This window comes from Odocoileus virginianus, chromosome 9 (assembly GCF_023699985.2).
Source record: "Odocoileus virginianus isolate 20LAN1187 ecotype Illinois chromosome 9, Ovbor_1.2, whole genome shotgun sequence".
Lineage (NCBI taxonomy): Eukaryota > Metazoa > Chordata > Mammalia > Artiodactyla > Cervidae > Odocoileus > Odocoileus virginianus.
Window position 1 is genome coordinate 1,762,757 of NC_069682.1, and position 16,686 is coordinate 1,779,442.

The 16,686-nt window shown below is 39.8% G+C and overlaps 1 protein-coding gene across 11 annotated transcripts in view; it reads left to right on the top strand.

The window, feature by feature from the left end:
• PLCB4 (phospholipase C beta 4) overlaps positions 1-16,686 on the top strand; it is a 460,969-nt gene that overhangs the window by 391,428 nt on the left and 52,855 nt on the right. For all 11 annotated transcript variants that reach the window (XM_070471870.1, XM_070471879.1, XM_070471875.1 and 8 more), the window contains 3 exons: positions 1,437-1,488; positions 11,909-12,011; positions 14,683-14,847. In XM_070471870.1, the coding sequence (XP_070327971.1) occupies positions 1,437-1,488; positions 11,909-12,011; positions 14,683-14,847 (320 nt within the window). The remainder of the gene's footprint in view (positions 1-1,436; positions 1,489-11,908; positions 12,012-14,682; positions 14,848-16,686) is intronic.

Consider the following 16,686-nt stretch of genomic DNA (forward strand, 5'->3'; position numbering starts at 1 on the left):
TAAATAAAATCTTTAAAGTTTTCAAAATTTGCTTAAGAGCCTAGGATCACAATATGAAGATGAGAGACAGAAAAAAATAGTTTCTAGTTAACTCATGTGAAACAGGTGAGAAATATGCCACAAAATCTATTCACCGCAGCATGGTCCTTTTTCTAAAAAAATTAATTGTTATTTTCATTGGAGGCTAATTACTTTACAATATTGTGGTGGTTTTTGTCATGCATTGACATGAAAGTACATGGATGTACGTGTGTCCCCATCCTGAACCCCCCTCCCACCTCCCTCCCCATCCCATCCCTCTGGGTCGTCCCAGTGCACCGGCTTCGGGGCACTCAGAGCATGGTCCTTTAAAATGGTTGGGGGGAAGAATCCCTTTTGTTCTGTTCTTTTCCTCTATAAGGGTATCCCCCATGTTTCCCAGTTTAGGACTTTTTTTTTTTTTTCCAAGCCAATCCAGCATGCTTTGTAAATCTGAATACACCTTGCTCCCCGTGGTCTGGACCGACTGAACGGTCCTGAAACTTGCGTCCCTCTGGCACGGATGTGGCCTGGCTGTGTTTCCCAGCCTCGTGACCAGGAACTGAAGTCAGATTTCTGCTCAGCACCGCTCTTGCTGCTCACTGTGCTTAACTATGACCAGGAATCGTCATGATCCCAGAGTGTTTCTAATAGAAATGAAAAGGATTAAAAGGCACTGCTGACTTTACTTATTTAAAAAGATGTCAAGTTGTATGCTTTGCTGTCAGGGAAACCATTATGTAGATTAAATGATCCAAAGGCAGTTTATTCGCTAGGCCAGGTTACATTTTATTCTGTGATGTAAGGTTTAATCATAGTACTTTGAGAAGAAAAAAAAACACTCATCAGGAGGCCCCCCCTTTTTTTTGCTGATGAAAAGAAAGAAGATTTTGTTTGCCTGCAAGAAAAAGTCATAACCATGCTCTGCCAGTGTAGACCCCACTAGAATAATTCTTTTTAAGTCACACATTTTTTTATATGATACTTACCTAGTTTCTTTTTGATTCATTTTAATTGAGTTATACGTTCATACAACCCTATTGGATTTCTCCAGCATACCCTCCCTCTGGGTCATAAGGCATGTCTTCTCTAACTATATATACATCAGCTTAGACATCTGTACTCTCAACACTAATTCAACAGTCCTATGACTCATATATTGAATCCAAATTTGGAAGCAATGCCAACATGATCTCTATGAATGCACATTTTTTGTTGATTTTAAACTCAAGGTCATTTAAACATGGAAAAGAGAGTTGTATGCCTCTCTCTGTAAACAGATCCAGAAGTACCTGGTAGTGTTAAAAAAGACCTATCAGCTTGGGATCAGTATCTGCTTTCCATTATTTAAAATCACCACATCAAAATCTTCTTTGTCCAGGAAGATGAAGTGCTAAATTATTTTTGTCTCTTGACAGATTTAGCGATGCAATTGAATCAGGGGAAATTTGAGTATAATGGATCATGCGGGTAAGTAATGTGATTTAAACTGTTGTCACCGTGTTCCACACTCTACACTACAGCTGTAATGAAACCGTGTCATTTTAAATTAGAGGTTGGTGAATTTAAGTGAGGTTTGAGGGATGGGATAGAAACAAATGAAATCCCCAGGTAAGTTACATCTGCAATATACATTCTTCATCAACCACGTTTCATTAAGCAGATTAAAAAAAAAAAATTAACCACTAGGTAAGCAGTTTATTATACACAAGAATTTAATACTCTCACTTTAAATTCAATAGTGGAGGCCTTTATAACTAGGACAGATAATGATCCCTGCTCATTTGGACATCAGCAAGAGGGACAAAGATAGTAAATATGTGTATCTTACACAGGACAGATAAAGGAATGAAGTTGATTTAGTATGTAATGAAGTCCTCAATGTTAAGTGGAATTTATTTCAGCTAGGAAGACAGTTATGTCCTCTATTAATTTTTTTCTTGTCTTGTAAATAGTAGTTACCAAAAAATAATGCTATGAGTGTTGCTCAAGGTACTTAAATAGTGCTCCCTAAAATCTGTGAACCAAGGAGTGAAATAGGAAATGTCAATTTCACTGAAATGCTGGAAAGTTAAATGAAAAAATGAAATTGAAGAAAGTTCTATGGAAGAACTTTCTTGTAGTTCTTGTATAGGCATTCTGTACACGTTCTATACAAGAAAAAAACTGTGTGGCCATTTTTTTTTTTTCCTCCATGCAGATTTCCCCAAGTGGTACTGCAGGTAAATGATCTCAAACCGTTACCCAAAGCCCTCTAGACTAATTGAGCAGAATTTCTTCCCACCACACTTCTGTCAGGATGCTCTTGGCCTCCCTGGTTGGATACGTAATGTCCCATGTTGGATACTAAAAACAGCCCATCACAATAAAATTTTCAGCACTTGTGGATTCAGAATGCCAACTCCCACCTCTTCCTACACCCACAGGTGACAACCCTGTTACCCAAGTCACCCACCTTCAGCATACAGGGTATTTGCCTCTGCTGTGTGTTTTGAAGGAAATGCAAATTGTATACCTTAAACTAATGAAGTGTTATATTTCATTTAGGTTGGTGCAAAAGTAATTGAAGTTTTGCATTGCTGAACTTTGCCGTTTGATACTGGATACATTCTTAAGTAAATCCGGTTATGTTATACATCATTAATGCACATTTCTCACTGTATGTTTTTTTCCTAATGACTTATTACTTGCTGTTTATTTTATATTTATTTTAGACTATAGAAATGATGTTAGACAAAAAGCAAATTTGAGTGACTTTTTTATTCAAGTTCAAAATGTGTTGGAAAACAGTGAAGACAACTCGCAACATCAACAATGCATTTGGCCCAGGAACTGCTAACGAACAAGGAGGGTGGTCGTGGTTCAGAAGTTTTGCAAAGGAGACGAGAGCAATGAGCAGCATCGTGGCTGCAACTTCTGTTGCCAGCGACCAACTCAGAGCAATCATCAAAGCAGATCCTCTTGCAACTACACAAGAAGTTGGCAGAAGGAAACTCGTTGTCGACCATTCTGTGGCCATCTGACATTTGAAGCAAATTGGAAAGGTGATAGAGCTCGATCAGTGGGTACCTCAGGAGCTAACTTAAAGTTGAAAAAGATCGTTGTTTTTGAAGTGTTGTCTTCTCTTTCTGTATACAATAGCGAACTCTCAATCAGATTGTGACATGCAATTAGAAGTGGATTTTATGTGACAACTGCCGACAACCAGCTCAGTGGCTGGACTGAGAGAAGCCCAGAAGCACTTCCCAAAGCCACACGTGCACCAAAAAAAGACCATGGTCACTGTTTGGTGGTCTGCTCCCCGTCTGATCCACTACAGCTTTCTGAATCCCTGCAAAACCATTACATCTGAGAAGTATGCTCAGCAAATCGATGAGATGCACTGAAAACTGCAACGTCTGCAGCCAACCCTGGTCATTAGAAAGGCCTCAGTTCTCCATGACAACGCCCGACTGCATGTCTCACAACCAATGCTTCAAAAGTTGAACAAATTGGGCTACGAAGTTTTGCCTCATCCACCATATGCATTTGACCTCTCGCCAACCAACTACCACTTCTTCAAGCATCTGAACAACTTTTGGCAGGGAAAATCCTTCCACAACCAGCAGGAGGCAGAAAATGCTTTCTAAGACTTCGTCAAATCCTGAAACATGATTTTTATGCTACAAGAATGAACAAACTTGTTTCTCATTGGCAAAAATGTGTTGATTATAATGGTTCCTACTTTGATTAATAAAGATGTGTTTGAGCCGCGTTAAAATGATTTAAAATTCATGGTCCAAAACCATAATTACTTTTGTACCAACCTACTATCTCTCAATAAAACAGGGGAGAAAAAAAAAATTAAAATTATAGTTCCAAAGAAAACAATCCAATACACATTTAGAGTATTTTTAAGCTGCCTTGTTATTTAGTGCCAAACATTGATAACCAGGAGACTGTGTACATAAATTGATGGGTGGGCCCCCAGTGGGGGCTGAGGCCCCGGGGGCAGCCGTGATGGAGGGCATAAGAGCCCTTGGCACTAGCCCGACCCAGGTCTTCCACAGGCTGATGTTACCCTGGGCAGGTAGAGGAGGCCCTGAATCTCAATTTCCTGCTGATAATATGAAGCCAGTTCAGTGAGTTTGAACCGAGTGTATGTATTTGATGTCCTTTACGAGCTAAAAATTTCTGTGGAAAAGTGAGGTTAACGAGAAGCTCCAGCCCATATGGCTGATGACAGGCAGAGATCACAGAGCCTCTTGATCTTGTTGAAAGAGCCTCTTTTCACAGCGGTCCTGTGGGGAGCCTGGGGTGCGAGGTGGGGTGGGCAGAGCGGTCCTGTGGTCCACACCGGCTGTGACCCTCCCACAGCCTTCACCTGGCTCAGGACAGGCTTTTCACCCTCCTTAGGAGTCCAGTGGCTCCTCCTGCCTGGATACGGGGTGGGCATCGTTTCTATGGAAGAGGGGCCCCAGTGTTACTGAACCAAACTTGTCCACCTGTCCACCCTCAGCAAAGTCCGTCAGTGGTGGCTGTGCTGAAGGAGCTAGCAGTGTTTGTTGTAAGGCCCCGGGCAAGAGAACAGGTGACTCCTGTTCTAACCCCCCAGACTTCCTGCAGAATTTCAGCAAAGCATTGTTAAAAGCCAGGCGAAGCGGGTGGGATCTGTTTTATCACAGTTCACATGCTCAGCGTCTCACCTTCGGCACTGTTTACTGTAAAATCCATTCATGAACAAGGATGGTGCTATGTTAGCCTGGTTTTTCCAGTGGTCATGTACAGACGTGAGAGCTGGACCATAAAGAAGGCTGAATGCTGAAGAATTGATGTTTCTGAACTGTGGTGCTGGAAAAAACTCTTGAGAGGCCCTTGGACTACAAGGAAATCAAACCAGTCTGTCCTAAAGGAGACCAATCCTGAATATTCATTAGAAGGACTGATGTTGAAGCTGAAGCTCCAATACTTTGGCCACCTGATGTGAAGAACCGACTCATTAGAAAAGACCCTGATCCTGGAAAAGATTGAGGGCAGGAGGAGAAGGGGAAGACAGAGGATGAGATGATTGGATGGCATCACCGACTCAATGGACATGGGTTTGAGCAAGCTCCAAGAGATGGTGATGGCCAGGGAGCCCTGGTGTGCAGCAGTCCATGGGGTCACAAAGAGTCGGACACAACTGAGCGACCGAGCAACACTGCTAGCCTGGATTCTGTGCTTGTGTTTTTGAGGTAACGTGACCAAAAGCTTAAGTCCAACCAGAGGGACTGAAAAATCTGACCGCTCCCTGGGGCATCAGGACTTCAGGAGGCATGAACAATTAGTCTCCTGTCCCCTGCCCCTCCCCTTTCCTCCACACCCAGCCTGGAGGCAGACAATACTTGTAGAAACCCCTGAATCTCACAACAGTAACCAAACATCAGAAACTTACTTGGGAATCCCTGTCTGGCCTGTGGGCAGTTTGTTTAGGAGGCCACACCACTGCATCCTGTAAGTGTGATTTTTACCAGGAAGTGAGCAGTAGTTTGTTACAGACTCATTTTTAAAGATGGAAAAGCAGGAAGTACTTCTATACTTTATAATAAAACAAAATAAAGCAAACTAATTTCTCAAGCCCTTCCAGGCATGTGGAGGAAACCAGACAGTTGCTATCAAAATACTATGATATTTTATGATTCAAAGGTACACACTTTTTAAATGACTTTGTCAAGTTAGAATGAATCTTAAGATTCATGGCAACTTAACAGTTAATCAGCAGCCATTTTGCTTGCTTGCTGGTAAATAAAACGAGGGCATGTGATAGCATCTCACATGAGATGAAGCAGGATGAACTTTCTCGTTCCACCATCCTCTGATTCTGTAACTCCTGTCTCTCCACCTGGCTGAAAGCCCTTCTCTCCGGCCCTTGCCTCCAAGGCCTTTGAAGTCCACAGAGAATTCTTTTTTTTTTTCCCACTGATAGATTATTTTATTTATTTATTTTTTATTATTATTATTTTTTCCATTTATTTTTATTAATTGGAGGCTAATTACTTTACAATATTGTAGTGGTTTTTGCCATACATTGACATGAATCAGCCATGGATTTACATGTATTCCCCATCCTGATCCCCCCTCCCACCTCCCTCTCCATCCCATCCCTCTGGGTCTTCCCAGTGCACCAGCCCTGAGCCCTTGTCTCATGCATCCAACCTGACCTGGTGATCTTTTTCACCCTTGATAATATACATGTTTCAATGTAGTTCTCTCAAAACATCCCACCCTCATCTTCTCCCACAGAGTCCAAAAGTCTGTTCTGTACATCTGTGTCTCTTTTTCTGTTTTGCATATAGGGTTATTGTTACCATCTTTCTAGATTCCATATATATGCATTAGTATACTATATTGGTCTTTATCTTTCTGGCTTACTTCACTCTGTATAATGGGCTCCAGTTTCATCCATCTCATTAGAACTGATTCAAATGAATTCTTTTTAAAGGCTGAGTAATATTTTGTAGTGTATATGTACCACAGCTTCCTCATCCATTCGTCTGCTGATGGGCATCTAGGTTGCTTCCATGTCCTGGCTATCATAAACAGTACTGCGATGAACATTGGGGTGCACATGTCTCTTTCAGATCTGGTTAAAGTCCACAGAGAATTCTTACATCAATTCACTTGCCGTCAACTTTAGACTTGCCCTGTGGCCATCACACAGACCTGGATGCTTGGAATGGGTTCATTTCCTGCACCTAAAAACACCAGGCAGGACCAGCTAGATAGTCCGTGGGACCCAAGTGGTCCACGTTCACAAATCGTTAAGAATCAGGAGAGTAGCCGCAGAGCATGAAGCCAAGCAGGACGCTCCATGGTGGCACGAGCCCCACCCTCAGAGCCAGCTCCAGCTTCTGCATCCCCATCAGTGCCCAGGGGCCCGTGACCCACACAACCCCTAAATCGTGAGTGACAGCCTCTGCTGACTTAGGCCCAGAATGGACAGTTGTTCAAGGCAAGCTGGTTAAGGGTCAGCCCCAAGCCAGGGATCCTATCTATCAAATTTCTGAGGCTAAATCCAGCCTCCGAATTGGAGTTTCAGGTGTGAAGTAGGAAAGAAGCTTTATTGCTTTGCCAAACAAAGGGGGCCACATTGGGCTAATGCCCTCAAAACTGTGTTGCAACCCAGAGTGGGTATTTAGTAGAAATGGTTCAAAGAGGGCATGACCAGCATGTGGGCATTCTTCTGACTGGTTGGTGATGAGGAAAGTGGGAGTCCGCATCATCAGTTGTCTGGTTCCAGCCTGTCTGGGATCTGCGTGCTTGTCAGCAGCTTGCAGTTAATTTCTCCCACCTTGTGCATGTTTCAGTATCTGCAAAACTGCTCGAAAGTTTTTTTTTTTTTTAATATGAACCTGCTTTCATTTTTTTTTTCCATTTATTTTTATTAGTTGGAGGCTAATTACTTTACAATATTGCAGTGGTTTTTGTCATACATTGAAATGAATTAGCCATGGATTTACATGTATTCCCCATCCCAGTCCCCCCTCCCACCTCCCTTTCCACCCCATCCCTCTGGGTCATCCCAGTGCACCAGGCCTGAGCACTTGTCTCATGCATCCAACCTGGGCTGGTGATCTGTTTCACCCTAGATATACATGTTTCGATATGTTTATCCCTTGAGGGGGAACCAGGACCTTGCCACAAGGCTTTTCTATTGTTTCTTGACTGCTTCTCCCTTTTCTCCGCATTCCCTCCCATCCCTAATAAGGAACTGTTTGAGTCTGCTTGTTGGAACCCAATGCTGCCTCCCTGTGAAATATAGAACTATCATGCATTACCTTCCCTTGTAGCTGATGTCTGTTGCTTCACCAGACAAAGCTGGTAGGCTTCCTTGGAAAAATATGTGAAGGACTGTATTTACTCATCTACTTGCCATCCTAAATCTTGAGCTTTTGCTGTATCATATTTTTCAGTGATTAATGCTGGCCACAAAAAAGGCCCAAATCTAAAACTCTACAAACATAGAAAACAATATGTTCTATGCAGTTAGCTTTTATGTTAATATTACAGGTTATATCCTCCTAGAGACAGGTTGAATGTTCAAAGTCATCTTTAATATTTGAACAATTCTATAAACTTTCTGTATCCTTGATTTAAAAATCATTGTCATTGCTATATATGAAATAGATAATCAGTAGGAACCTACTGTATAGCCCAGGAAACTCCACTTAATTCCCTATAGTAACCTATATGGGAAAAGAATCTGAAAAAGAATATACATAAATACATAACTAAATCACTTTGCTGTACACTTGTAACTAACACAACATAAATCAGGTATACTCTAATATAAAATAAATATTTAAATAAAATAAAAATCATTATTGTCCTTTATTGCTGATTACATCCAAATGGAATGTGGGTCTATTTATTAACATGTTTTGTTCAGACTTAGAAGATAGCAAAGAATGTCAACTTTGTCAAAACCAAAAATATGGCTGTAAACTTTTTTTTAAGGAAAAATATCATGCTTTGGGATTCCCCTTGGTTGCATTTTAAAGAATAGTAATAGATTTAACATCATCTAGAGTTGAAACTTATCAAGGTTATACTTTAAGGGGTATAAAAGATTTGATCCCAAATTATGATTCTTTTGCGTCTAAAAACAAACCTACAGTTGTGGAGAAAGTGCTTTTATTTTCCGCTCATGTGAAGTGAGAGTTGCTCAGTAGTATCTGACTCTTTGTGACCCCATGAAGTATACAGTCCATGGAATTCTCCAGGACAGAATACTGGAGTGAGTAGCCTTTCCCTTCTCCAGAGGATCTTCCCAACCCAGGAATTCCCAACGCAGGTCTCCCGCATTGCAGGCAGATTCTTTACCAACTGAGCTATCAGGGAAGCTGATACCTCATATTTTTGCTCATATTAGTATGTAATTTTCCTATCTACAATTATAATCATTTTTTTAAAAAATGTTTTTTTGGAGAGATGGAGGTCTTTGACATAAGTTTCAGGAAAGTTATGGAATCCAGCCAGAGTGTGATTCTGTGACCATACCCAATGGGGATAAGGGGCAGACAGCGCTGAGAATCAATTGCAAGACACTTTAATCACACAAAAAATAAAACCTATACTCTTCGTCTGTCACCTTCTAACATCCCCTGCCCCATCCCAGCCTTAAGCAACCGCTAATCTACACACTGTCACTACATTTTTGCCAGTTCTGCACATTTCATGTAAATTGATTCATATAAGATGTGACCTTTTTAATGGCTGTCTTCAACATTTGCAAGGTTCACCTATGTTGTACTGTGTATCAATACTTTATTTTCTTGATTTCTTTTTATTACTGAAATAGTTTTATCACTTATTATTAATTTTCCACTGTGTGGATATACCTCATCTTGTGTGTCCATTCATCTTATACTGGAAATTTGCATTGTTCCATCTTTTGGTTATTATGAATAATGCTACTGTGAACGTTCATGTGCAGGTTTTTGTGTGAGCATATGTTTTCACTTTTCTTGGGTATACACGTAAGAGGAGGAGCGCTGGGTCGTATGGTAACTCTGTAACTGATGAATTCTAGACTGTTTTCCACAGTGGCTACATCATTTTACATTCCCACGAGCAATGTTGGGTGGGGGCTCCAATTTCTCCATCTTCTCGTCCACATTAATTTTCTTTGTTTTTAATATTGCCCTCCTAGTGTGTGTTCAGTTCAGTAGCTCAGTCGTGTCTGACTCTTTTCGACCCCATGGGCTGCAGCATACCAGGCCTCCCTGTCCATCACCAACTCGTGGAGCTTACTCAAACTCATGTCCGTTGAGTCAGTGATGCCATCCAACCATCTCATCCTCTGTCATCCCCTCCTCCTCCCGCCTACTGTGTGTAATGTTATCTTATTGTGATGCTGGCTTGAATTTCTCTCATGACAAATGATATTAAGCATCTTGAAAAGTGCTTGCTGGCCATTTGTTTATCTTATTTGGAGAACTGTCTATCAGGTCCTTTACCCGTTTTTTAACTGAGTTATTTGTTCTTCATTTATTTTAGATACAAGTCTCTTATCAGATAAATGATTTGTAAATATTTTCTCCCATTCTATGATTTGTCTTTTCACTTCCATAATAATGTTCTTTGAGTGCAAAAATATGATGAAGTCAAGCTTATGTTTTTTTTTCTCTCACTGCTTGTACTTTTGAAGTTATGTCTAAGAATGCATTGTCAAATTCTGACTCACAAAGGTTTACCCATATATTTTCTTCTAAGAGTTTTATAGTTGTAGCTTTTTACAATTAGGTATTTGATGCATTTTGAGTTAATTTTTCTTTATGATGTGAAAAAGGAAGTAATTTTACTCTTTTGCATGTAGCTATTCAGTTGACCTAGCATCATTTGTTTAAAGACTATTCTTTCCCCCACTGAGTAGCCTTGGCATCCTTGTCAAAAGTCATTTGCGTAGATATGAAATTATTTCTGAACTCCCAATTCTGTCTCATTGATTTATATGTTGATCTTTTTTTTCTAATACCAAGTTGCTTTGGCTACTGTTGCTTTTAGAACGTTTTGGGATTAAGAAGTATGAAACCTGCAACTTAGTTCTTCTTTATTAAGATTGTATTGAAAATTCTTGGTCTTTGAGTTTCCGTGTGAATTTGAGGATCAGCTTGTCAATTTCTATAAAGAAACCAGATGGGATTTTGATAGAGGTTGTATTGAATCTGTATAGCAATTTGAGAGTAGTGCCATCTTAACAATATTAAGTCTTCTGATCCATAAATACAAGATATCTTTCCATTCATTTAGTTCTTTTAAAATTTTCTTCAGCAGTCTTTTTTTATTTTCAAAGTACATGTACTTATTTTTTTAAGTGTATTCCTAAGTATCTTATTCTTTTAGGTGCCATTCTAAATGCAATTATTTACTTAATTTTGTTTTTAGATTGTTCATTACTTGGTGCATATAAATAAAATTGATTTTTATATGTTGATTTTGTATCCTAGAACTCATTTATTAATTCTAATAGCTTTTTAGTGTACTCTGTAGGATTTTCTATAAACAAGATCACGTTATCTGGTAACAGAAATAGTTTTACTTCTTTCCAATCTAGATACCTTTTATTTCATCTTCTTGCCTAATTATCCTCACTAGAATTGGAGACCTCTAACTGAAACAACATTTCATTTGATCATGAAAATACATAGCAATCCATAGTAATGTTAGCGGTACCTCTGACTCTGACACCAATATAAACCACAGGTATTTTTATATCTCATTATAATTGTTAGAGATCTCTCAATATAGTTATATGATTATCGGTACTTTGAAACTATGCTAATTGTCAAACTTGCAATTTGATCCCATAATTTAATGTATTATTAAAACAATAAAGATATTTTCCATATTTTGATAACTGTGAAAGTGAAGTTGCTCAGTCGTATCTGACTCTTTGTGTCTACCAGGCTTCTCTGTCCATGGGATTTTCCAGGCAAGAATACTGGAGTGGGTTGCCATTGCCTTCTCCAGGAGATCTTCCCAACCCAGGATTGAACCCAGGTCTCCCACATTGTAGGCAGATACTTTACCATCTGAGCCACCAGGGAAGATGTATAATTGGTTTTTCATTGTTATTCTTTGCATTTTATTTTGTGCGTTTAAGAGCATCAACAAGTTCCAGAGAAGATGATAGTGTCAGGAAATCATAGATGTCCTGGAGCCTGGATCTAAAGAACGTTTCCTCTTCCCTGTCCTTGTTGGGGTCATCCATAGGACAGGGTTGTTCTCTTCAAATCTTGGGATCCTCCACCTAAAAGCCTATTTCCTAAGCTCGAAATGGGGATAAAGATGTATTCAGTGTGTTGAATAGTGATTTTCTGAGTCTTTATAAAGCAACTAGTAAACTCCTTCTATGCTTTTGTCCCACCAGGTACCTTCTCAAACCAGATTTCATGAGACGGCCTGATCGAACATTTGATCCCTTCTCTGAAACACCTGTTGATGGGGTTATTGCAGCCACTTGCTCCGTGCAGGTAAGTCTCCTGCTTTCCACAGAATAATATAATAAGAGTGGATCCAGGTGGTCTTGGAAAAGCCTTAAAAAATTGCAATTAAAATATTTATTGTCAAGTTGCAAGATCTACATGTTGCTCTCAACTTTAACATTTTTTTTCTTGAGATACATTTTTTTCTACTAGTGAAATTATTAGCTACTTTTCATCAAAGACACCAGATCAAAAAGTACCCAGTGGAGAATGTGGAGCAATGGGAACTCTTGGCCATTGATGGTGGGAATGTAAAATCATACAACCACTTTGGAAAACAGTTGGGTGGTTTCTCCCAAAACTCAACATTCTCTTAACACATGATCCAGCAGTTAAACTCCTGGGTATTTACTCAAACAAATTAAAAGCTCACGTCCACATGAAAACTTACACAGGGATGTTTGCAGCAGCTTTATTCATGCTTGATAAAATTTTGAAAGCAACCAAGGTGCCACTTAGTGGGTGAATGGATAAAGAAGTGAATGGATAAAGAAGCAATGAATGGTATGTCCAGACAGTGGAATATTACTTAATTCTAATAAGAAATGAGCTATCAAGTCATGAAAAGACATGGATGAAACAAATAACATTCAGTTCATTTCAGTCACTCAGTCGTGTCTGACTCTTTGCGACCCCATGGACTGCAGCACACCAGACCTCCCTGTCCATCACCAACTCCTGGAGTTTACCCAACTCTTGTCCATTGAGTCAGTGATGTCATCCAATTATCTCATCCTCTGTCGTCCTCCTCCTGCCCTCAATATTTCCCAGCATCAGGGTCTTTTCCAATGAGTCAGTTCTTCACATCAGGTGGCCAAAGTATTGGAGTTTCAGCTTCAACATCAGTCCTTCCAATGAACGCTCAGGACTGATTTCCTTTAGGATGGACTGATTAGATCTTGTTGCAGTCCAAGGGACTCTCAAGAGTCTTCTCCAACACCACAGTTCAAAAGCATTGATTTTTCAGCACTCAGCTTTCTTCACAGTCCAACTCTCACATCCATACATGACTGCTGGAAAAACCATAGCTTTGACTAGACGGACCTTTGTTGGCAAAGTAATGTCTCTGCTTTTTAATATGCTGTCTAGGTTGGTCTTAGCTTTTCTTCCAAGGAGTAAGCATCTTTTAATTTCATGGCTGCAATCACCATCTGCAGTGATTATTTTTTAAAGTCTGCCACTGTTTCCCTACCTATTTTCCATGAAGTGATGGGACTGGATGCCGTGATCTTAGTTTTCTGAAAGTTTAGTTTTAAGCCAACTTTTTCACTTTCCTCTTTCACTTTCATCAAGAGTCTCTTTAGTTCTTTGCTTTCTGCCATAAGGGTGGTGTCATCTGCATATCTGAGGTTATTGATATTTCTCCCGAAATGTTGATTCCAGCTGTGCTTCATCCATCCAGTAAAATGAACATTACTAAGTGAAAAAAAAACTAGTGTGAAAAAGTAGCATACTGTTTGATTCCAACTAAATGACATTCTGAAAAAAGACAAAACTATAAAGATGGTAAAAAAAAAAAAAGAGAAAAGACCAAGAAATATGGGGAGGGATTAACAGGCAGAGTACAAAGCATTTTAGGGCAGTGAAACCATTCTGTATGATTCTATGATAATAGATACATGTCATTACATTTACATTTTTTTCCAAATCCATTAAATGTGCACCATAGTAAACTCTGAATGTAAACTATGGCTTTGGGTAATAATGAAGCATCAATATATGTTCACTGTAACAAATATGCTACTGAGATGTGAGGTAATCCATAGTGAGGGATATTGTGGATGAGGAGACAGAAGCAATATATTTTCTTATCAATTTTGCTGTAAACAGAAGCTGCTATAAAAAATAAAGCATACTAATGAAAAGATACCTGCTATATGATTACATTGATACAGAACTCTAGAAAATGCAAACTAATATAAAGTAACAGAAAACAGATCAGTAGTTTCCTCTTGACAGAAAGAAGGGATGGATTACAAAAGGGTGCAAAGGAGCTTTGGGAAGTGATGGAAATATTTGTTGCCTTAATATTGGTGACAGTTTTATAGATGTGCTCATATGTCAGAACTGATTTCATTGTACACTCTAAACATGTACAATTTATTTAATGTCAGTTATACCTGAAAAAACTGTTTCATAATGATTAGCTATTAGATAATGTGAAAAAAAACTTAATAATTAGCTATAATTATTTGGAAATATGTGAAAAAAGTCTTTCCATAGCTTTATAATAGATAGAAGAGGGAAATATATATGACTTATACAAAAAATAGTTGTCCACAGCATCTTAACCTAAGTGCCCACACCTGTGAAATAAAGCAGTCAATACTGCTTTTTTAATACTGGTCTTAAAAAAAAAATAACACTGTCCTCTCTGTCAGTTGTCAATGTCAGTTTAGCATTTTAGTGTTACTTTTCTCTGTGTGTGTCTCTTTGTAAGACTTCTGAAAGAATTCAATAAAAGTGAATTTTGGAACTATGAAAGGATCTTAAGGCATATTTGGATTGACTGCTTCAGTTTAATAAGGAATGAATACATTATTTCCAGCAATAATCGAATTTCTGAAGATGAACAGAGACTCTCTCCCTGCCAGATTATTTTGTTACTGATGATTACACCAGCTTAACTTCTCTTCCTCCCATTTCTCTTCTGCTCCAGGTTATATCAGGTCAGTTCTTATCAGATAAGAAAATCGGCACATATGTAGAAGTGGATATGTATGGGTTGCCCACGGACACTATCCGAAAGGAATTCCGCACTCGCATGGTGATGAACAATGGACTCAATCCAGTTTACAATGAAGAATCATTTGTGTTTCGGAAGGTAGAGTGTTTTCCATGTGTCAGACTTGCTGCGCCACATGCTAGGGGCCACATGTTAGTGTAGAGAGGCTACACGATCTGCAGATAGTCATTTAACCCGACGCCTTCTTCCAGTGCAGATGTTCTGCAGCTGTCACGCAATGATGGTTTCTCTGTGTCCCTGTCCTCTCGGCTCTCCTTCCTCCCAGGAGGAGCCCGCCTTCCCCACAGCGGTGCCCGAGCTCTGGGTTCGCAGTGTTCTCAGAGGGAGCCCCCAGGTAGACACCGTCACATGTGGGAGAGCTCCTCCCTGCCCTGGCCGCTAGCGCCCTGCAGTGTTCCTTTGGCCAAGAGGATGGGTAGGATGTTGCACCAATAAATGTCCTTCAGTGGGTCAGTTGGTATTGTCCTGTGCCTCCAGAAAGTGTGGTCCCCATTGCTACTCACAGGTCCTGTGTATAATATGTTATTTTTGTTTTTTGGTTTTTATCTTCATATTATACTTTGATCCTATGGGCTTCCCCAGTGACTCAATGGTAAAGAATCTGCCTGCAATGCAGGAGACACAGGTTCAGTTCCTGGGTCAGGAAGAGCCCCTGGAGGAGGGTATAGCAACCCACTCCAATGTTCTTGCCAAGAACATCCCGTGGACAGAGGAACCTGGCAGGTCACAGACTCAACCACGGCTGAAGCCCCTGAGCACACAGACAAATCAGTCATTCTCTATAATGATATAGGTTTTAATCTTGTAACTGTTTTCTCCCATTTGTTTCTCTTTCATCGTCGGCAGATGTATTGAAAAATCCATGCCCTGGCAGTCCTTTCTCAGAAATGCCTGTTTCTCTCTCACTTGTTCTGTGATCATGACCAGAGTGCTTTCTTCCTTCTTCTTTGGCACAGGTTTTCCAAGTATCTATTCCGTTTGTGTCTTACAACACAGACGATCACCTTTTTATCTTAACAAAAATATGAATTGTCAGCCTCAGAACTGGCTGACCAGTTTGCAGAACGCATATTACAGAAGATCAATATAGGTCAATGAATCAAGCCATTTTAAGATGTAGGCTTTTCCAATTATGTGAATCCCATTATCCATGCGACACCCTCCCCCTACCTTTTCACCTTCTCTTCTACAATCAGCGTGTAGTGTGAGTTGCACACAGCTGTGTGTCTTTTTTCCTTCCTGGGTTTTTCAGTTTCTTACAGCTGGATCTGTTGTCACTATGCCTAGTGTTTTGCGCAAAGACAAATAATCCCTACCTACATTTCTGGAAATTCAGAAAGTTGATTTCAGGTTCTGTTTTTGATGCATAGGGAAATAAACTTGCTTTTTACATGCAATATTACTGGCCCCAGAAACAAGATGCCAATTTTAGATCCTTTCCTGCTCTTCTGAACTTACATTGCCTTTCATTGATACCAACTGCTTTAACTTTATTTTCTTTCTTGCTGTTACTGTTTTTGTTCTTTGCATGAATCTCACAGCATAAGCCCCATTCACCAAATGAGGAACAACACAGTGACTAAAGTTGGTTTCACCTTTTCATCTTCATGAACTGGAACTAAATTATAACCTCTAGGCATAAATAAGCAGGCAATTCATTGCCTAGCTTTAGACATAGTGCTCAAATCAGCTAAGGTGTCTTAGTTGCTCGTAGCCAATAAATAGAAATTCTTGATTAAAAAACATCAGATTTTCTTCTGTCATGTTGCTCTTTTATATCTAAATAGGGTTTCTGCTCTCTGAGCTCAGACGTTGTGTCCATGTATTCGGTTTGAGGATGGCAAGAGTAGATGTCTTGTGCTGTGTGTGCTCAGCCACTGAGTCGTGTCTGACTCTTTGTGACCCCATGGTCTGTAG